The sequence below is a fragment of the Perca fluviatilis genome, chromosome 7 (genome assembly GCF_010015445.1).
Source record: "Perca fluviatilis chromosome 7, GENO_Pfluv_1.0, whole genome shotgun sequence".
Classification (NCBI taxonomy): domain Eukaryota; kingdom Metazoa; phylum Chordata; class Actinopteri; order Perciformes; family Percidae; genus Perca; species Perca fluviatilis.
Window position 1 is genome coordinate 17601392 of NC_053118.1, and position 22298 is coordinate 17623689.

Below are 22298 nucleotides of genomic sequence, written 5' to 3' on the forward strand. Positions count from 1 at the left end.
ATACAAGATATCCCCATGTGTGTGTATAGTTGATGCCACCACTATTTCAAGAGAATTCATGTTGGCAAAACAGTTAGTGATACAACCCTGTTTAAAGCAACACTAACTTTAGTAACGTTTAGCTGCAGCTGTAGTTGCAATGAGACAACCTGTAGGGAGACGGTCCCCCTACAGGTTGTCTCATTGGAACTACAACTTGGTCAGGTAGCTCGAGTTGTAGTTCCAATGAGACAACCTGTAGGGCTAAAAGTGACATAAACTACGTTCACACAAGCCTTAATGCCTAATTCAGATTTTTTGCTCAGATCCGATTTTTTGGGCTGTTTACATTACCTTTTAAAATGTGGCTTATATCAGATTCCAGTGTGAACTGTTTGCGATTTCGAACTGACCCGCATGCGCAAAAGAACAAAAACAATGACATCAGACGCAGCACGCTGTTGCACTAAAAGTTAGTGAGGTTATGGAGGAAGTAAGCATTTTCACTTTTATTTCAAAATGTTTGTGTAATGGCAGCCATAACATTAATTAATGAGCAGGTTCTGAGGAGGAGAAGAATGAAGAGAAAGAGAGAAAAAATTGGCTATTTTGGCCTTTTGCGGGGTTATGGCTGCACCGCTACGGGCCTCCACCAGAGTTTCCTCTGGCTTCGCCCTGCCCAGGCATAGTTCACCATCTTTCGGGTTCTATCGCACGTTCCACCTTGCCAACGGTGCGGGCGAGACGGTCCGGTGGTCCGTCTGACCCCGAGGGACCGGGATCCCTCCTCAGCTGGCGTGCGCCGGCCCTCACTTTCATTGTGCCATGGGGCAACCCTCTGACTCGCACGCGTTAGACTCCTTGGTCCGTGTTTCAAGACGGGTCGGATGGGTTGCCGACATCGCCTTTTTACGTGAGCCGATCCCCGCCCTGGCGACGCGACGCGTTTGGGGCACACTGAGGACAGTCTGTCCCGGTTGACAGCCACACCGGGAGCAGGGGGTCCCGCCCCTCCCCGAGGGCGCAGCGAGGGTTATTGAGGTAAAAGTCGCATCAAATCCGCCTTGGTTGTTCACACTGAAGCCGCATTGAAAAAGATCAGATCCTAGTCTGTCAATACCACATATGGAAGTGGCCTGAATCTGATTTGAAAAAAATCTGATCTGGGCTAGATTTGAGTGCTCACACTACTTCTGAAGAAGTCTGACCTGGTCACTTGACCCCAAAAAAAAAATCAGATTTGGGCCACTTTTGCCTGCAGTCTGAATGTAGCCATAGTGTTGCTTTAAAGCTCCATCTCTATGATCAGGTTACGCTTCCCGCCCGTATTGAGCCAACAAAGATGTTATCTGTTTGGAAGTTGATTCCCAGTGGGCACCTGGAAAAACACTGTTTCTCACTGCACTCATTGTTGTTATAGGAACCAGCAGAGAAACCACTGTCAGGGTGAGAATAGGCAGCTGGGGTGTCCATCCTCACCTCTGGTTTCTTGGCTGACTAATTTCACTGCAGTCTCTCTCTGTCTCTCAAAGAGGATCTTATGAGGGCCTTGGTTTGCAGCTGATCTGAAGCTCAGATCGCAATTTGTCTCTCTTTTGCCAGCTTTTAAATCTTGCTTCAGAATCCCTAATGTAACAGTTTATTTCCTTGTGTTGCTACAGTGGTGGCCTTCTCTGGACATAATCATATGGATTTTTTATGATATCACTTTTCCTACTGTATTGTGCTGTTGACATTAAAATAAAATGTGAATTTTCTGTTTCTCTTTTCTCCATCATGTCACTGTTTGCTGCTGCAACAACCCATTTTCTCCACTCTAATCATCAAAGTTTCATCTTATCATCTTGTGTTTAGCGCCCGGGTCTCCTCTGTCAGAAACACGATTATACAATCCTCTCTCTACTCTCCAGAGTTTAGCCCAGCTATATGTCACTCCATCCTGGGAATTGCTTCCTGCATCTGACATAAAATTTTATACGTCGGCCTGCTCTGCCGAGCCTGAAGTCCATTCAGTCATTCAGGCTCTCTAATTGAGAGACAGATGACTCTTGAACCAGGACTATTCTTCATAAAGTGATCTTAAAAAGTGGTTAAATTATTGAAGTGGGCTAATGTTGTATCGGTGCCGAGCACTAAAGATGGAGAGAGAATGTGGGCTGCAGACGAACCTGTGCAATGCCTGTCAATAACCTGTTAGTGCATGGGCATTAAGCCAAGCTATTGCCTGCTCAGTCTTAGTAGAGAGAAGTCAAGGTTGAATGGCGCCATGGCCTTTAGACAGTCACAAATGTCAGTGGCCATCAGAAGCTCAGACGCTATCATGCAGTGACAATCATAGACACTGAGGAATGAAGCTTTCAGCGAAGGCCAGAATGGCATTTACTCTCAATGAGACATCTGAACATTTGAATATGTAATGCATGGGCTTCAGACTCCACTGTCTTCATCGCCTTTATCTTTTTCTACTCTCTGACTTTCTAGACCTCACCTTCAGCCGCCCTCCTGACTGCTTAAGGTCACTGACTCCACTTCAGTTTATTAGCTCGGTTTCTGTCGGAGCGAGCGGTGACTTTGTTTTAGATCTGTCCTCTCTTTTTTACACCTATGTATTAACACATACACATAGGAGCTGCTGTAACACCCTTTCAGGTCATCAATAATCAATAAAATAACCATTATCAATAATACAGTGCCTCTCCGCCATCTTTAATTTTTTTATTTTTCTTTGAATCCTCTGAAACTCAGTAGACTTTTTACTCACAAATGATAGACAGTGTAGCCGCATCATCATCAATATAGTGATTTTAGAAATGTATGTAAGTTGCACAATTTCTCCTTGAGACACCAACAATAAACATTTTCTTTCAATTCAGTGCTTTTTAGCATCTATTTAGACACTACAGAATTGGGTACCACTTTCTAATAAGGCACAGAAAACCCTTTCTGCAATTATACTAAAACTTTCACAAAGATTTCACAGAGATCAGGTGATTGTATAAAATTGCAGGGAATGTAATGTTTTATTTTGTAATCTTATTTTGCACAGAGAACAAAAGACCAGACACAGATAAATAATACAATATTGACATTTTAAATGCAATCTGCATGAAACTCTGCAGCTTCTCCTTCGCCACTAAGGGGATTAAATAGCTTTTCACCCAACTAAAATGAAGGGTTAACAGTCTGGCTGGAGAGCAGCCCAGTGGTCGTAATTGTAACACAAATCGGCATCTATCCCCTCACACATTAGCTTCTCCTACTAACAGACCAACATCATCACCCAAAAGCAGCCACGCTCACTGCTCTCACTTTATTACCTTGTTTCAAAAGCAAAGTGTCCTCATGGGTTACAGACAACTTTGTATTTCCTTTCATCATTTGGTTAAGAAGGCTCTCATGTGGGTTCCCGCTAAAGTGCAGTTTCCCTCGTATTCATCATGCGGTGTGCTGTAATGTAAACATGTCAGTACAGTATGTGTCGCTGTCCTGCAGGTGTCACAGGGAGGGCCGCAGACCTCCCAGAGAATGGCAAATGGCAGAATTACAGGAGTGGTCTCCTCTGCTCTTTCAGGGAAAATTCATGTGGAGATTAGGCGACTGTTTCCTTGACAACCACATTTTACCAATTTACCAACGATTTTTTTTTTTTTTTGTTACACTGATGTCCTCTTAACTCGCCATCTTCTATTCTCTCTTTTCCAGCCAGTGCGAATGTACTTTTCTCTCAATCTTCTTTAAATGTCTGCTCTCAAAATCTCTCATTTCTGGTTTTCATCTCTTCAAACCGTTGTTTTTCTTCTCTCAGGTTTTTGTCATCCTGTCACTCATTCAGTCCATCTTTCTGACATTTCCTTTGCTGCCTCCATATTTCACTCGCAGTTCAGTAGCTCTTGGATTTGAAGTCATATCCTTGATCTGTTAGCTGTAGACACTCAAAAACCTACATGCACAGCATTGGTAGATACTTGTAGACCTTGACCTTTTAAACTTCGTCCGTAGGTTTTTATTTTGATTTATTTTTAACAAAAGAAAGTCAAAACATTTTTACTTTTTTAGCAGGTTTTAACAGGGAACGCTGATGATCATCTGCCACTCCAACGGTCACGTGTAAAATTAGATGTGATCTGTGCCTCTTTGCAATGTTACATAAGCCTCCCCTGCTTGTTTGCTCATGCAACTGTCTGTTTAGGTAATAACCGTAAATGTACATTATCGAGTCTCTCCTCTCTGGTACGTTTCACTCTCTTCCATGTCATTTCACACCTTTCTGACACCCACCCCCACATTACAGCTTCACTGTGCATTAGTATCCGGAACCCTGAAGAAGATTGTGCAGTGACAGTAACAATAAGGACAGTTGGTGCGTCAGTGAGGTGTGTGTGTGTGTGTGTGTGTGCGTGTGTGTGTGTGTGTGTGTGTGTGTGTGTGTATGTGTGTATGTGTGTGTGTGCGTGTGTGTGTGTGTGTGTGCGCGTGTGTGTGTGTGTATGTGCGCGTGTGTGTGTGTGTGTGTGTGTGTGTGGCTAGCATGTCGAGGACTGCCATCCTGTAAAAACCTTTGATTTAGGTAAATACATGCAGAGGAAAGCTCTGATATATATTATTTATATAAATATTTTTTTTTTTTTTTTTTTTTTTTTTTTTTTGTACCTGCACAACATGCCTAAATGTCTTGCAGACTGATTCCCTACAATTGCTGTGGAAAAAAACATGTACAGTCAATTTATGAATACTATTATCAATACCCCAAGTTTAGGGTAATGATTTAGGGCCTAAAAAGTCGACCAACTAGACAACCAGTTCAAACCAGTGCTACTCTGTTGACCAATAGTACTGTTTGTGCTTCAGTCAGTTTGAGTTTTAACCTCCTCTTGTGCAAAACCTCAAAACCATAATTCTTCTGACACCCACTCTTTTTCATTGTTTCCTCCTCAAACATCATTAAATCAATAATACAAGCAGATTGAATATGAATATTGTCGTGCTGCATCACCACTCAGCTCGGATTTACAATTCTTTTCACAACATCGTTAGAATGTATAACTGGCACCCTTGGCAGTAATGGAAAGCAACAGTATGACAACACATGAATTGGCTTTGTTTGGGTCAAGGAGCAGCTCTGCCATCGCACACAACCCACAGTGGATGACGACGATGACTAACTCTGCTTTTTCAAAAGGGGAGCTGCCTCAGACTTTGACGTAAAGGAGAACCATTAAAAACTAATTTTAAAAAAGTAGACTTTCCATACTGAGAGCTGTGAACCTTGTCTGCCTTTTGCATGCTTAGTTTTGATGCCTTCGTTCAGTTACATTATAAGACATCATTGCCACTTGAACAGAAACAATGAATCAGCCTCACATCTAAGGGCACTCTGGTATTGTCTGCAGAAGTAACTCTGTGTTTAATCAATGACTGACACAATGTGTGGTACACAAACATTTTCAATTAGTGCATGCTGTCTCTCTCTTTTGTCATATCTAAACTGTGCTGGCTGCCTCCGCCAGACGGAAATCAGAAATCAAATCAAGTCCTAGACCCAGACAAATCGCTGTTGCATAACTAATTGTCAGACAAAAAAAGAAGAAACAAAACAAAAACAGATGCGATAACATCTTGAGAGGGGGACTGTGAGATTTTCATTTTGCAGCTATGGCCACTGAGTGTAAATATCTGTCAATCACAGCTATCATGCATGCGGAGGTCCAATGTTTTTAAATTATTATCACTGTAATCAGGGAGAACTCGTCACAGTTTTCATTAGGAATAATTTATGACCTTGCTAATGATGTTAAGTTAGAAAACAATTTTTGGCAAGCATCAGTAACTTTGCAATCAGAGGCACTGATGCTACGAGTATTGTTTGAAGTGATAAACTATTAGTGCGACTAATTAATTTCCTTTTATAAGATGTTATTTTTGATTCATTTCATGACGTGTTGTAGTCTGTATGCATCCATCCATCCATCCATCCATCTTCATCCGCTTATCCGGTGTCGGGTTGCGGGGGGAGCAGCTCCAGCAGGGGACCCCAAACTTCCCTTTCCCGAGCCACATTAACCAGCTCCAGCTGGGGGATCCCGAGGCGTTCCCAGGCCAGGTTGGAGATATAATCCCTCCACCTAGTCCTGGGTCTTCCCCGAGGCCTCCTCCCAGCTGGACGTGCCTGGAACACCTCCGTAGGGAGGCGCCCAGGGGGCATCCTTACCAGATGCCCGAACCACCTCAACTGGCTCCTTTCGACGCAAAGGAGCAGCGGCTCTACTCCGAACTCCTCACGGATGACTGAGCTTCTCACCCTATCTCTAAGGGAGACGCCAGCCACCCTCCTGAGGAAACCCATTTCGACCGCTTGTACCCTGGATCTTGTTCTTTCGGTCATGACCCAGCCTTCATGACCATAGGTGAGGGTAGGAACGAAAACTGACCGGTAGATTGAGAGCTTTGCCTTCTGGCTCAGCTCTCTTTTCGTCACAACGGTGCGATAAATTGAATGTAATACCGCACCGGCTGCGCCGATTCTCCGACCAATCTCCCGCTCCATTGTCCCCTCACTCGCGAACTGTCTGAACTGAGTCTGTGTGCAGTTATAAAGAAAAATAACTCAAAGTGCAGTAACTACATGGATGCTACAGCACTACACAAATAACAATGTTCCAATTTCGTCTAAGTGATTGCCCAGTTGTGCAGACAACTCAGTAGTTTACAGACTCATAAAAGCCTAAGTACCTAATTTTCGCAGTTGCCAATTTACACTTTTACACTCTCTATCCAGCCGTTCCACTGTGCAATTAGAATCACAAACATATACAGAGGAAAAAGGAAGAAGAGGACAAGAATGTAACAAAAAAAGTATTCATTTTATCCTCAAATAAGAGACTGTATGACAATGATTGTGGTGGGAAGGGGGGCTGAATCATAGATTTTATTTGATAAAAAACACAATCCTGTCGCTTATAAAATACATTCATGTACAACATATTTGCAACAGAAAATGTGTTTTGAATGAAATGTAAAGCCGAATGGATTAGACTTTCCATTAACATAATGAGGAAATGTTAATTATCCAAATTATGCAAAATGATAATACTAACATTTCAGTAAAATGTTCACTAACAACGTATTTCATTTGTTTTTCACCAAACAAACAATCCTGCAATTCTGATTGTAGTGATGACAGCATGTAAACATGCTTATGGTTATATTTAGGAACTGCATAAACGTAATTTCTAAGAGACAAGGTTGCAAAACAATACATTTATGGCAAACATAACAAATAATAAAAATACAGCCACCAAAGCCCAGGTACCAACTGTCTTGATGCTGATGGACATGAGCAATATTTTCGCAACCAAAATGAAGGAAAAAAAAATCTAATTGTGGGATGAGAAAAAGTTTAACCATACCCTTATCTCCAAGCAAATATAGACCCCCCTTAAGAAATACATAAACCTCCCCATTTTCTGACCTCTCTCCCTGATAATAATTTGCATACAGTCCCTAAATCCTAAAATGTATATCTGTAAACAGCCCTCATCATAGCCACCATACCAAATACTGTATTTATTATTAATATCGATGTTGTAAACATGCTACATGCCATATATTTCTCGAGCTTGAAGATTCTTTAAAATATTTTATTTGAATGTGTGTGTTTCACTACTACAAGACAGCAAATATTTTGGGAGTGTGACAGATTTGCAGACCACAGCGTGGCTCATTCTGTACTGCACGATACCAATATGTGACTTCGCCACATATTGATCAGACATAAACATATTTTATAAAGGAAAATATTGTTTTTTACTGACAATACGTGCCGTTTCAAAGCTTGTGTTCTTGTTCATCTCTATGTGCCTCTGTCACCTCTGCAATTGATGTATTCGCTGACACTGCTCACACACACTTTTCATTTGCCACAAAGCGACACCCCATTGTGTTTCACAAAAATTTGACTTTAACACAAAGTCTAAAATGAATCAGGTTGCTGGCTACACAATCTTTCCGTGCTGTGTAGGACAGGAAGCCTGCTGTTTTCTTCTGCTCCAGTCTTTTTCTTGTTGTGACTGACTTTTTTTACTGGTTTATTTTGGTGCTCATTCAGCCACAGGTATGCCTACAGAAATTAGCTATTGATTAAAGACAGACATGCATACATGAAGAATGTGACCTGTAAATAAAACGGATGTCCACTGAGGATTACTGGCGAAAGATGGTGTCAGGTTGTCAGATTTGATTTTATGGGTTCATGGTGTGTCACAGTGACAAGTGACTTGTTTTGTGACCTTTTGTATAGATAATAAAGAGCATAAACAACAGTGAATGATCACCCTCACACAGCTATTGACCAAAACGTGTAATTGCTGTGGTGAAACAATATGTTAAATGTGTGATGGCAAAATGACATAACCACATAGAAATTGCTCTAATTTTTAGTGTCTTTATAGACAGAACACGAGTTTACACTTAAAGGTTGAACAGGTCAGATGTATGTACTATACATGACTTGGTGTGTGATTGTAAGATAGCGATTCAATGTGACAGCCAGCAGAAGCTCAGTCCTTCACTGTGCTTCAGCTCTGAAAGCTGCAAAACAAACCTTTAAACCAAAGTCTCAGCTCGTGTTTACTTGTAGTTTCTTTCCTATTTAATATTGCATCCACAGAAAAATACCAGCAATATGGAAAAATAAAATGAAAAGAAATAATGTGTATATTGCTTTTTTCTCTGACCTTTCAGAAGTATACCAGCTCATATCAGAACCACTGTTATGCACAAGATATTGTAACCCAATAGCAGCAATAAAACACATCCGCTCACAACAGCAACACGTAAAATGTGAAATAACCACGAGTGCAACAAGTATCACAGCTCAATCGATACAAGATGATGGGTACATGAATCAAGCAGCTGATAGGAGCCTTTTTCTGTTGTCTTTTATAAATCAGACATGCATTATCATCACTCCATCCTAATGCAAATCCCAACATGAAGCCCACTTTAAATTGTCTGCACTCTGTTTTCCCTGCCATGCATGTGATGGGTTCGGAGAGGCAGCGTAATGCTTCCCAAGGTTTCCATTGGGCTGATGAGTGATGCGAGTAATCATACTGCCTGTACAGAAGAATCATGAGTGATTGTGTCCCAGGGGAGAACATAAACACCACAAAAATAGCATTTTGTTTGTCGTCTACGACCCATTTCTCTCTCTTTTACAACACATTTCGACCACATCTCAAAATTGTGTACAGAAAAATGTATGGCTCATCATGTGCACTCAGTCTGCTGCTGTTTGCAGAGAGCACCTACCCTGCACTCATACATTAGATTATTTTTAGCCCTCTTCATTAGGGGGATAGAAAGCCCTCTAATCTAACCCTGCATGTCATCATAGCTCCTGCAGTAGCAGGTGTCATATACAATCTTCCCCCACACAGCTGTAACTGAAATTACACTTAGTGATTTACTTCCTGAACTGCTGTGTAAGTCATTTCATGCCGCCGAGGTGGGCTGTTGTCCCACTTGGATTATTGTTGTTGAGATTAAGCGTTGTGATCAGGGCTTCAGTGTCAGAGTTGTGTCGGTGTACAGGCGAGATAATGGTTGAGACCAGAATGTACTGACGAGCCCTCTGGAGGTGCAGTGGGCTGAATTCAATGAAACATATGTAAAGGGAGGTGTCTGTGTGATAACCCATGCGACCGCTCCACCCCCCACTGCCTCCCTCCCCTCATCTCACACTCACTAAAAGGCACTCACCCTTAAATATCTTAACTGGGTTTTTTGTAAACATCTCTTAGACTTTGTGTAACAGAAAAGCCTAAAGCTCTACATTTTACAGTCAAACCACAGACTGTAACAATAATGGACGTAGTGATGTCACCCATTGATTTGTGGACTGCTGTTTTGAAGCCAGGAGTTTGCATTTTGTCCGTCGCCATCTTGGTATTTTGGAGCCAGAAGTAACCATATTTGGACGAGAGGGCGTCATCGAGTTTTGCCAACAGGTAAACGGGGAACTCCAGCAACTGGCGCGGTTCATCTGCATGTACAGCAGTACACAGAGCTGGTTGCTACCAGCTAATGCCAGCGCTAGCTTTGGTTGGCAAGGTGCTATTAAACACTGAACAAGACATTTTTAGGCAACCAAAGTGTTCCAATAACTTTCATGAAGTGACAGTTTACACAGTGCCATGGATACACATTGCTAAGCCTCTGTCCTGGTTGACAGGTCAGTATGTAGCCACACCTCTATGGCATGTCCTGCATTATCGTCTATTTTAAAATAAATGGGACCATAATTTACTAAATAAACATCATGCCTATTAAAGAAGAATTGAAACTATTGAGACCATAAACTCATTATTAAAATGTTCAATGAGGTTATAAATGAAGTGAGAAGTAGGGTCATTTTCTCATAGACTTCTATAGAAACAGACTTCTTTTTGGAGCCAGTGGCATCGCCCCCTGCTGGAAATTAGATAGAAAGCAGGGTTAAGGCACATAGGCCTCATTCACACTGCCTGTGTCGCGTGTCAGATGGTCCAGCAAAAACACAGGTCTTTTCATTCATTTTGAATGGGGGTAGTGCGTTTAGGCTGCGGCAAGGTTTTCCGCAGGGGGGGAGACCAACTTAACTTTTGGAGAAACACAACCCCATGTACACTGTGGCGTCCAATCATGTAACCCTGGTGCAACTTGTCAGTGTGTTTTGAACTATGGTTTGAGGCGGTGTGAGAATCCCATACAGTAAACAGGAAACATCATTACCTTTATCGCTGCCACAAGAAAGTTTAAAAACACTATTATTCTCTTTCTAGTGTGAAATGAAGCTGCCTTCAAGTGCGGTCGGAAACGTCGAGATATATAAACAATCTGAAGGAAAACAGTAATAGTGAAATATAAAGTCTACTTGTGCTACATTAAAAAACACAACAGGGCATCACTCAAATGGGCCATTTGTAACACTCCCACACTGCCGGACTACCCTCCGGCAAACTGCTGGATCGCTGGTTCCCTGTCTGAACGCAGCCTTACGCATTTACTTTTCAGCCCCGGAAGTTTTAGCTTGAATAAAACTGATGTTTTGTCTTTCCTCTGCTTCATTTTTCATTTTCTGATTTTATCTGTATAGTATGTCAAAAGAGGTGATTAAAAGTCATAGTAGAGGAAGTCGAAAAAAATAAATAAAAAGGTCAAAAAAAGTCCTAGTATAGTATGCCGAAAAAGGGATGAAAAAGAAATTGTAGTATGTCGAAAAAGTCATAGGATGATATGTCGAAAAAAGCCATAGTATAGCATGTTAAAAAACGTCACAATACGGCATAGTATAGTATGTCGAAAAAAAGTGATAGCAAAGTCATTGTATAGAATGTCAAAAAAAGTGATAAAAAAGTCATAGTATAGTATGTCGAAAAAAAGTGATAGCAAAGTCATTGTATAGTATGTCAAAAAAAGTGATAAAAAAGTCATAGCATAGTATGTCAAAAAAGTGATAAAAAGTCATTAGTATAGTTTTTCGAAAAAAGGGATAAAAAGGAACTGGTGTAGTATGTTGAAAAAGGTGATTAAAAGTCATAGTTTAGTAAGTTGACAAAAGTGATAAAAAGTTAGTGTAGTATGTTGAAAAAGTCATAGTTTAGTATGTTGAAAAAAAGTGATAAGTTAGTCATGATATAGCATGTAGGAAAAAAGTGAAAAAAAGTCAGAGTATAGTATAGTGAATAAAGTGATAAAAAAGTCATAGTTATAGTATGTCACATAAATTGATAAAAAGTCATGGTTAGCATGTCAAAAAAAGTAATAAAAAGTCATAGTATAGTATGTCAAAATTGTCATCGTATAGTTTGTTGAAAAAAAAGAAATAAAAAAGTCACAGTATAGTATGTCAAAAACAGTGATAAAAAAGTCATAGTATAGTATGTCAAAAATAGTCATAGTATAGTATGATTAAAAAGTGATAAGAAAGTCATGGTATAGCATGTTGGAAAAAAGTCATAAAAAAGTCATAGTATAGTACGTTGAAAAAAATCATAAAAAAGTCATAGAAGCTAAAGTATGAAATACATAAAAGATAAAGAAAAAGTAACAATACAGCATATTATGTGTATATATTATATGTCGAAAAAAGTGATAAAAAAGTGATAGTAAAGTATGCCGAAAAAAGTAATAAAAAGTCATGGTGTAGTATGTTAAATAAAGTGATAAAAATGTCAAATCATAGTAAGTCAAAGTTGTCATAGTATAATATGTTGAAAAAAGTGATAAAAAAGTCATAATATAGTATGTCAAAAATAGTGATACAAATATCATAATATAGTATCGAAAAAAGTCATCAAAAGTCATTGTATAGTATAAGTATAAGCCTCTTTGTACGGGTGTGCTCTACCAACTGAGCTACCCAGGCACCACATTTTCTTTTCTATTTCGCAGGTCCTTCTGCTTCTTCTTCTCCTCTGGGAGAAAACGACTGCGTTGCATTGTGGTATACGGGAGTAAAATGTAGGGTACATCGTATGTACACTCAAATTAGCTGTGATTGTGGGTATTTTATAGTGGAATATATAGTGAATGAAATTAACCGCGGAGAATCAAACACCACTACAAAATGGCGAACACTGCCCTATTTCCGTGGTAGGAAACGGTTTCGAACATAGCTTTGTGTCATAAAAAAGTCACAGAAACGTCATAAAATAGTCATAGCATAGTATGACGAAAAAGCATGTAGGAAAAAAGTCATAGTATAGTATGTTGAATAAAATGATAAAAAACGTATAGTATAGTATGTCCAAAAAGGTGACAAAAAGTCATAGTATAGTATGTCGAAAAAAGTGATAAAAAGTAATTGTATAGAAATTATAGGTTTTCTTCATTCCTGTAATGTATAGTATATCTTGAAATGAACTGCACCGTATTTGAAGACTCAACTTTCTGTCTTTCAATCATTTTCTTATCACTCTAAGTTATCTGACCTGACAGCAGTTTATGTTTTCATCATCTGCATCTTTCACTTAGTATATTAAACCTCAAAACTTCCTTAAACATGTAAGATTTGAACATTGAACCTTCAGTCTTCCAATAATAACCTTATCACCTTGAGCTATCTGACGTGACATAAAGGTTCTGGTTTCGTAAAAAAAATCATAGTATAGCATGTTAAAAAAAGTGATTTAAAAGTCATAGAATAGCATGTCGAAAAAAGTGATAAAAAGTAATCGTATAGCATGTCGAGAAATTATATGTTTTCTTCATTCCTGTAATGTATAGAATATCTTGAAATGAACTGCACCATACGGTATTTGAAGACTCAACCTTCTATCTTTCAATCATTTTGTATCACTCTAAGCTATCTGACCTGACACAGCAGACAACTTTTCTCTTAACATAGGTCTTGAAACAAACTGCACCCTACATAATTTGAACACTCAACTTCCTTTTTTCCAAACATTCTCTTATCACCCTAAACTATCTGACCTGACAAAGCAGTTTATGTTTTCTTTATTTGTCTCTTTCACTTAGTATATTGGACCTCAAAACTTAATGAAACATGTAAGATTCAAACACTTAAAACTCCTGTCTTTCAATCCTCTTATCACTCTACGCTACCTGATCTGACAGAAGAGTTTGTGATTTTGGCATATTCGTCTCTTTGATTTAGTATATTTGACCTCAAAACTTCCTCAAATGTATAAGATTTGAACATTCAACCTTTTGGTTTCCGATCACAAAGATCACTCTAAGCTATATGACCAGACACAAAGGTAATGTTTTTGTAAAAAAGTCATAGTAGTAGTATGTCGAAAAAAAGTGATAAATAAGTTATAGTATAGAATGTCAAAAAAAGTCGTAGTATAGTATTTCGAAAAAGTCATAGTATAGTATGTAGAAAAAAGTGATAAATAAGTCATGGTATAGTATGTCGAGAAAAGTGATAAAAAAGTGACAGTATAGTATGTCGAAAATAGTCATAGTATAGTATGTCGAGAAAAGTGATAAAAAAAGTCAAATTATAGTATGTCCAAAAAAGTGATAAAAAAGTCATAGTATAGTATGTCGAATAAAATGATAAAAAACGTATAGTATTGTCAGGTTTACATGGACTTTTCAGTTGGTTTTCATGGACTTTCAAGGTTTTCATGGAGTTTGTGTTTCCCATTCACTGTCCCCAGCACTCACTCCTCTCAGCAGTTCACTATTGATTACACGCACCTGCACTGCATTACGCCTCATCATCAGTTCACCACCTGCATCTCATCAGTGACCACCTTCTTAAGCAGCACAGGCACACTCACTCTTTGTCGAGTCTTGTGTTTTGTTCACGACACTCTGACTTGCTCTCATATTTCTAGTTTATTCTCAGTACTCATTTACCTGTTGTTGGCATCCTGTTGTCTGCTGCTGCTCTGAGCATTACCTCGTCTCCTGCCGGTATTCTGCCTGTTCACACTACTCTATGTTGGATCATTGTGAATAAAGCTCACTGCACTAACTCCAGTCTGACTCCTGCTCCTTCCGTGCGTGACAAGTATAGTATGTTGAAAAAAGTCTGTAAAAACATGCAAACTCCACACAAAAAGGCCCAGCCCAGTCTGGGAATTGATCCAAGGGTCTAAGTAGTGTCTAGTTGCAGGAGTGCTAACCACTGAGCCACCATACCAACAACTAAAGAAACCTGACAAAAGCTATTAAATAGTCATAGTAAGGTATGTCTAAAAACTCATAGTATAGCACAAAGAAAAAAGACATTAAAAGTCATACTATACAATGTTAAAAAAGTGATAAAACAGTCATAGTATAGTTTGTTGAAAAAAGTGATAAAAGTCATATATAGTAGTCAAAAAAGTCAGAGTTTAGTATGTCGAAAAAAGCCATAGTACAGAATGTTGAAAAAAAGTGACACGTGCTCACGTGTATGGCCATACATCTACACAGAAGCTGCAAAGAAACATCCCTCCTCATTTATGAAAGACAAATGAGCTTGCTGAACTTCCAAAATGAGCCAGAACATTAACTGCTCTTCATTTTAGGAAGACATGGTCTATCTTTTTAAAATAGAGAGGGAGCTTGTGTTCAGCATGCTAGTCCTATTCTTCTGACTGTCCTGATGGCAGTTGCTTAAAGGTGGATTTCGTAAAGGTCACTTAGCAGAGTGCGTAAAGACTGCCACAGTTACTGTGCGACCACTACAGACAGCCGCATGAGGATTTTGATGTCTGTGTTAAAATAAACAAGTACCCCTGAGAAATGCTCTCAAATACACATGGATGAGCTAATTTCACCAAATGCACAAGACCACATGCAGCTGCATGTTCCTAATGGTTTCTGATGTTCTCAGTAATGGGCTACATACTGAAAAAGACAGGATTTACGTGACATGATGTTGGCTGAACAGGTCAAGCAAAATGCCCCATGAGAAATAAACATTGACTAATGCCCCAAAAACATGCATGTGTTTTACAAGCCAACAGTGAAACTCTTTAATTCAGGGACAGGACATTTTCCAGATGCATTAAGAAATATCACAGACAGGAAAACAATGTTTTATCCGGTTAGACATGAGCAGCATTCGTTAAACATTGACCCACAGCAAATAAAGAGATCTCAAATGGATATGCCTGCATGTTTGCATGCCTGCAATAATGTGTTTGCTCATGCAGATGTAGTTGATACCAACAGGCAACAAATACAGAGGGTAACGTGACAACTTGTAGGATTCACTTCAACGTCCGCACACTTGAATTGCTGCTACAGGCTATCAAAACCATCTCAAATATTTAATTAGCCTTGGTAGCCTAGGTAATTGCGTCACTCCTGTTGTTTAGTAGGGTAATTTCATGGATGTGACTCTCTGGTGAAAACAGTTAGTCCTCTAATGGAGCTCCCCTAATACGGGCCACAGGCCATGGAGAGTGGGAGAAGTACCTCGAGGTTGAAGGCAGGCAGCAATAAGAGGGATGGCTCAATAAAGACTAATTGCCCTGCAACAATGAGAGATGTTCGGATTGGGTTAGACGGACATTGTTTGATAGTTGATTGTTTGATGGTGGTTAAGCTAAGAAGGGGAATTAAAAATGGATGTGATAAAGCAACATTGTATGCTAGAGCTAATTAAAGCCCTTTGATAAATGGTATTTCTTTGGGCAGGGTAAGAAATGGACATGAAAACACATTTGCACTTTGCCAAAGGGAGCGCGCACTCACACGTAGGATAGCAGACAGAGAAAGAGAAAGAAAAAAAAAAAAAAAAAAAAAAAAAAAAAAAAAAAAAAAAAAAAAAAAAAAAAAAAAAAAAAAAAAAAAAAAAAAAAAAAAAAAAAAAAAAAAAAAAAAGAGAGAGCATCCTGCTCTGGGCGCCTCATTACTAATTTGCCGGTCAGTTGTCGTGCGCTCCTGTACCTGCTCTCCATGCGCTACAATCTCACCTGAATTGTTTTAGAAATGGATTTTCCTCCCTACTACGCTTTCGGTGATTTTAACGACTCGGTCTCCATAACTCCTTTCAATGTAACGTTTACCGAGGATCCGCTGCGCAATTTGACCAACAACGCTACAGCCAGGAACACTACAAGTCTCATCATCGCTGTCTGTATCACAGCTCTCTACTCTCTCATCTGTGTGGGGGGACTGCTTGGAAACGTGCTTGTAATGTACGGGGTGGTCAGGTAAGATATAAACAAAGACCCATAACTATTAACTAAAGGCAAAAAAAAAAAAAAAAATGAAACATTTAAAAGGAAGAGACAAACACATGTTATTTGTGACTAAGTGGATATTTACAATTATAATTGGCTGCTTACATGCTGATCAATAAAAAAGCGACACAGAACTATAATAGTCATTTTAAAGAATGGAATATGTCTAGAAAACTGCTATATTACATCACGTATGTTGGTCTTTTGTAATTGCTCACAGTTCCAGTGTGTCTGAGAGCCACTCTCCACACCCACCCACACACAAACACAAACACACTCACACCTCCTACACACACAAGAGGGAGGGCGTGTGATCTAGAGCTTAGTGTTGGAATTACTTCATTGCACCAATTACTTTTGTCAGGAACAATGCAAATGAATGTTCAAAACTCAGATGATTAATGTGCATGGAAAATAAGCAGCATGTTGAACCATAACCTGCACATCAGAAGCCATGACTGTGGTAATTCATGTAGATTCTGAGGATTCATGGCACTGTATTTGTTGTTGAACTAATGCAGCTTAAATGAGGAAGCAATGAGGTGACGGTCGGACCTCCGATGTCAATCAGTCATCTCACTGAACGGCTTCCTGTGTGGAAGATGAAATATGAGTTTCTGTCCTTTTGTTTTTCAATGTCAGAATAAGCAAACACAAAAGAAAATATAAAAGAAAGTGTGGCCAATCTCTCCCTGGCAAAGCAAGAGTGTGATATTAGTGTGTAATGTAATACATCTCTTAATGAGGGGGACTTAAGATAATGTAAGTTGTCCCTTTGTCTGCCCTTCTCCTTGTGAAGCTTGCAATTTCATTAAATGTGACAAACTGTTGTCATATGGTGAACTCATGAATACATCTTTAAACAGCCAGACAACTGCTCAGCTGGCATTCAGACAAGACTGGTCACCGGTAAAAGAAGGAAACAAACTACTCTGAATCTGAAATCAAGGAGAAGGAATTGATTCATTACATAATGCAGAAGTGCAGTTTAATGGAGGCTTACGGCCACTTTGGCTCTAATGCATTAAGTGTTGTGCCATAAAAACATCGTGCATGTAAAAAGCTCTTTTATTAGTTCGATATTATTCGAGAGGAAATTGGAGATCATCGGTTTGAGGGAGGAAATGGATTAGGTCAAACAATAAATTGGTTTCTAACCTTGAATGATTTTAATGGAAATTGTGAGTCAACCCCACTCTACGTCTTCTTTGCAGCCCAGCAGTAGGCAGACCTTGAACAAAAATTCAATCTCCTCCAACTAACAATAGTCCCCCTCAACTGTGAGTCAGAATCAGTAAAAAGAGCCCCGTGCTTTTCTTCCAACCAACCAGGTACACCAAGATGAAGACCGCCACCAACATCTACATCTTCAACCTGGCTCTCGCTGACGCTCTTGCCACCAGCACCCTCCCCTTCCAGAGCGCCAAGTACCTGATGAGGACATGGCCCTTTGGGGAGGTGTTGTGTAAAGTGGTCATCGCCATCGACTACTACAACATGTTCACCAGCATCTTTACGCTCACCATGATGAGCGTGGACCGCTACATCGCCGTTTGTCATCCAGTGAGGGCCCTGGACTTCCGCACGCCTGCCAAAGCCAAACTCATCAACATCTGCATCTGGATCCTCTCCTCAGCCATCGGAGTCCCTGTGATGATCATGGCTGTTACCGTGGTGAAAGAGGAAGGTGGGAGATTTCTATTGTTGAAGAAAAAAAACGCTGAAAATTACAATCACTGTGTAAAAACTTCACTTATCAGCACAAGCTTTTTAGCGCCTTTAGTGGCAAGTGTTGATCTCGGGGAGTAATTAAGCCGTAAAAGAGAACATTTGAGCTGGGTCATTAACTTAAATTAGCTTCTCCACATGGCCCTCTAATAAACATGTAATTGTTTTAACTCCTCAGGAAACACTGCCTGCGAACTCAGTTTCCCCAAACCTGAGTCGTACTGGGACACAGTGATGAAAATCTGCGTGTTCATCTTCGCCTTCGTGGTCCCCGTCCTGGTCATCACCGTCTGCTACGGTCTGATGATCCTGCGGCTCAAGAGTGTCCGTCTGCTCTCCGGCTCCAAAGAGAAGGATAGAAACCTGCGACGGATCACCCGCATGGTCCTGGTGATCGTGGGGGCCTTCATCATCTGCTGGACTCCCATCCACATCTTCATCATTCTCATGACTATGGTGCATATCGACCGCAAGAACCTCCTGGTGATGGCCAGCTGGCATCTGTGCATCGCGCTGGGCTACACCAACAGCAGTCTCAACCCTGTGCTGTACGCCTTCTTGGATGAGAACTTCAAAAGGTGCTTCAGGGATTTCTGCCTGCCCTATCGCTCCCGCCTGGAGCAGAACAGCTTCTCCAGAGCGCGCAATAGCAAAAAGGAGCCCGTGTCTGTTTGTGCTCCTGCGACAACACAGAGACAAACGGCCTGACTAGGCATGGATCAGTTGGGGGGAAGAACAGATCAGGGGGACCTCCAGACCGAGGTCACACAGTTCTCCAGCACAGGAGTCTGAGTCTGCAGATGTCTCCTTTTGTCCTGCCATTTATGTAAATTATCGATTGTGTTTTTGGTCTCATATAATGAAACTTATGAGACACAATTCTTTAACAAACATGCCTGTGTGTGCCTGTGCATAAGGAAATGGAATACAGATGTTCATCCTTGGAGTGTACAAAGCACATGCATAATGCAAACACACATACAGTGCAGTCGCAAAGTATTGGGATAGTGATGTGTTTTTCATTGTTTTGGCTCTGCACAACAAAAAAAAAATAGGAGGTTAAAGTGCTGACTCTAAGCTTTGTTTGTAGGTCTTCACATCCATATTAGGTGAACAATGTAGGACTCTAAACACACAGACAGGGCCACTAAGAGGAGTCTTTTTATGGCCGAGCAGTGGCAGATGTATGATTGGGCGAGTCAGGCATGTGACCTCAATCCAACAGATAATGTGTTTCACTTGATGAAGAACAGACTGACTATGTAAATCAAAGTACAACGTAAGGTCCCGTGTAACAGAAAGAAGTGACGACGGCTGCAGTACAGAGCCGGCAGAGGGTCAACAGGGAAGATACTGCTGGCTGCTGATGACTGTGGGTCACAGACTTCAGCCAATCTGTTATATCTGTTATCTGTCATATTCAGCCAATATGATGACTTAATTCAGATTATTGTTAGCTTGTAAAATTACTTTTTATCCTTAAAATTAGGATAGCATTTATAAAAGACTACAATTTGTTGATGAAACCTTTAAACCTGAGATATCTACTTTCTTAACCGCTAGTGGGCAGAGGGAATAGCTGTAAAACACAAAAATCACCTTTGTATATGGCTATGACAAACTTGCCTATTTACACATCCAGCAGTTACAGAGCAACATTATAATTCATTTTAAGTCGTGTTTCTTGCTCTTTAGCTGCTAAAAGCTCACCACCAGTAATTCGCTAACTGTTTCTGTTTGCTTTTTGGTGTTGTGTACAATCGTTTTTTGGAGCCTTTCTTCTGAAAACGACACTATGAGTACAGTGAGACTGAACCAGAAAAATAAAGTGGGCTCTAAACACCAAAACAATAAGCTGAAAGATGCTATAATGCTTTGTAGAGCTGAAGGCAACAGCAGAGTCTAGTGATAATTATCTGTGGGTTTGTCATTATGAGTGACTCATTTTACATTACACATAATCATTTCACCCATTTTTTATATAAATTGTGCTTTTATAGCGTCTTTAAAGCTGGGTTTCTGTTTAATTTCACGTCCAAATGAGTACAGAGCCAATGCAATGAAAAATGTGTCTCCATCCTAACACTGTCTAAATGCAGTTGCAATGCTGTTTATCTAGACTGGTAATAGTATCGTCACTCAACCTCATTAGGGTGGTAATGTGAATCCAGTAGCGTGAATGTTTAGTTGAGACTATATTAAGACTAATTTCATGCTCGTTCTTGTGATCGAAAGAAGAGAAACCATTTTTAAAAGACGTGATTTCATTCTACATGACCACAGCACCATATTTCAGTGTCATTGCCCCCCACATCAGATACATCATGAAAGATCTTTGTGAAAGAAACCTTTAATAACTTGAAAATACGGCCTTCATGATTAAGCAGAGATGACTGACACTTCCCGTGTATATTCACCATGAACATCAGTGTTCAGCTGACTTTATTTCTACTACTCAGCTGAAAGTTAACTGAGGAGCTAAAGGCAAACGTGTTACTGCTGTTTTAATAGTTGTGACTAAATGACCTCAAACTGGCACGGAGGCAAGTCTGAATCGGATCAAACGCATTAGCAGAGAAGAAGCTTCCTACACATATTACAGCTAATGGAAAAGTTTCCACTGAGGATCTCTGTGCACTTGCAGGAAGAGATTATGACAATGAGAAGACATTTGTTTTGCAGATTTTGGAGAAGAATCAAACCAATGCCTCTCATCTTGCTAATGCAGCAGTGCAGTTTTGTTTAAAAAGGCTTCTATATATCAAATGTAATGATAATATTGTTCTGTCACAGCATATTAAATGATACAGTGATTCATTTTGTTTCAATGTGCTGTCAAGCTGTTGTACCATTAAGCTTAATTTGAAACCAGTTAGTAAAATCAAATATTAAATGACTATGTATTTACACTAAGCGCTATAAATGTTAGTTAAAGCTTTCAAAATCGTCAAAAAGTAATTATTTTTCGTATCGCCTATCACCATCACTGAAGAGCATTTGTAAATGTTTTCTGTAGTCGGCAATATGTTCAGCTGATTGAAAATATGTACCGTATTGCCTTATTCAGCATTATGTTCTTTTTGCAAAAAGTGAATTGTTCTGTTGAGAAAAGCAGCAGATAGATTATATAAAGACATTATATATATATGTCTTTTGGACACAAGTTGTATCTTGTGTTTTAATTTGAAATATTCTTGTAAATAACTTTCAGTTTTATTCCAATATTTTGTGTTTTCTGTGGTTGTTATTACATATGTTGTTAACATTTATACTCTTTGTAAATGCCAGTGAGGCCTCATGGGAATTAGACATGGAATGGATTATTGATCGGGGGGCAATGTTGTTGACAGGGACAAATACGACACATCTAAAGTGCATATTTAAATGAAAGCATATTATGAAATAAGTCAGGGATGATATGAGGTTTCTGGCCACCAGATGCATTGGAGAGTTATCTATGTGTACAATGTATCAATACAAAAAATTAGGTTCTGATATTACTATCGTGGCTTATTTATGTGTTTAAATAGTTTTTGGATAACAATCGAGCTCTATGGCACAGAATAATAAGATATATCAGGATTTAGTAAGATCAATTCATCGTTGTCTTTTTGTCTTTTCACACGATCTGTTGATAATAAGACAAATACACAGTCACATCCTTTTAACTGTTGTTAAAGTGACACAGGCACAAAGCCCTGAATGACAAATTCACACTAGCACTACATCAATGTTTTGGTATACTCATCTTGGAGGAAAAAAAAGGAATGAAATAAACCACTGAACTATCTTTTTTTAAATAATTCAGATTCTCATTAAATTCGGATTATGTACTCTCGACTGCACGGGTCACACTGTTTTATACTGTCTATGGTCACACTGTAGCCTAGAAATCTAGAC

General features: G+C 39.6%; 1 protein-coding gene across 1 annotated transcript; it reads left to right on the forward strand.

The window, feature by feature from the left end:
- Positions 1–16356: 16356 nt before the first annotated feature.
- On the forward strand, positions 16357–22298 carry oprd1b (opioid receptor, delta 1b). The gene is made up of 3 exons (XM_039804793.1): positions 16357–16640; positions 18002–18357; positions 18577–22298. The coding sequence occupies exons 1-3, from the start codon at positions 16417–16419 to the stop codon at positions 19104–19106; spliced, it is 1110 nt and encodes a 369-aa protein (XP_039660727.1). The 5' UTR covers positions 16357–16416; the 3' UTR covers positions 19107–22298.

Bases quoted from the DNA above. Each gene is read 5' to 3' on its own strand.
- oprd1b (XM_039804793.1), top strand. From the start codon at position 16,417: ATGGATTTTCCTCCCTACTACGCTTTCGGTGATTTTAACGACTCGGTC. The intron at 16,641-18,001 runs GTAAGATATAAA...CCAACCAACCAG, and splicing joins GTAATGTACGGGGTGGTCAG to GTACACCAAGATGAAGACCG. The intron at 18,358-18,576 runs GTGGGAGATTTC...TTAACTCCTCAG, and splicing joins TACCGTGGTGAAAGAGGAAG to GAAACACTGCCTGCGAACTC.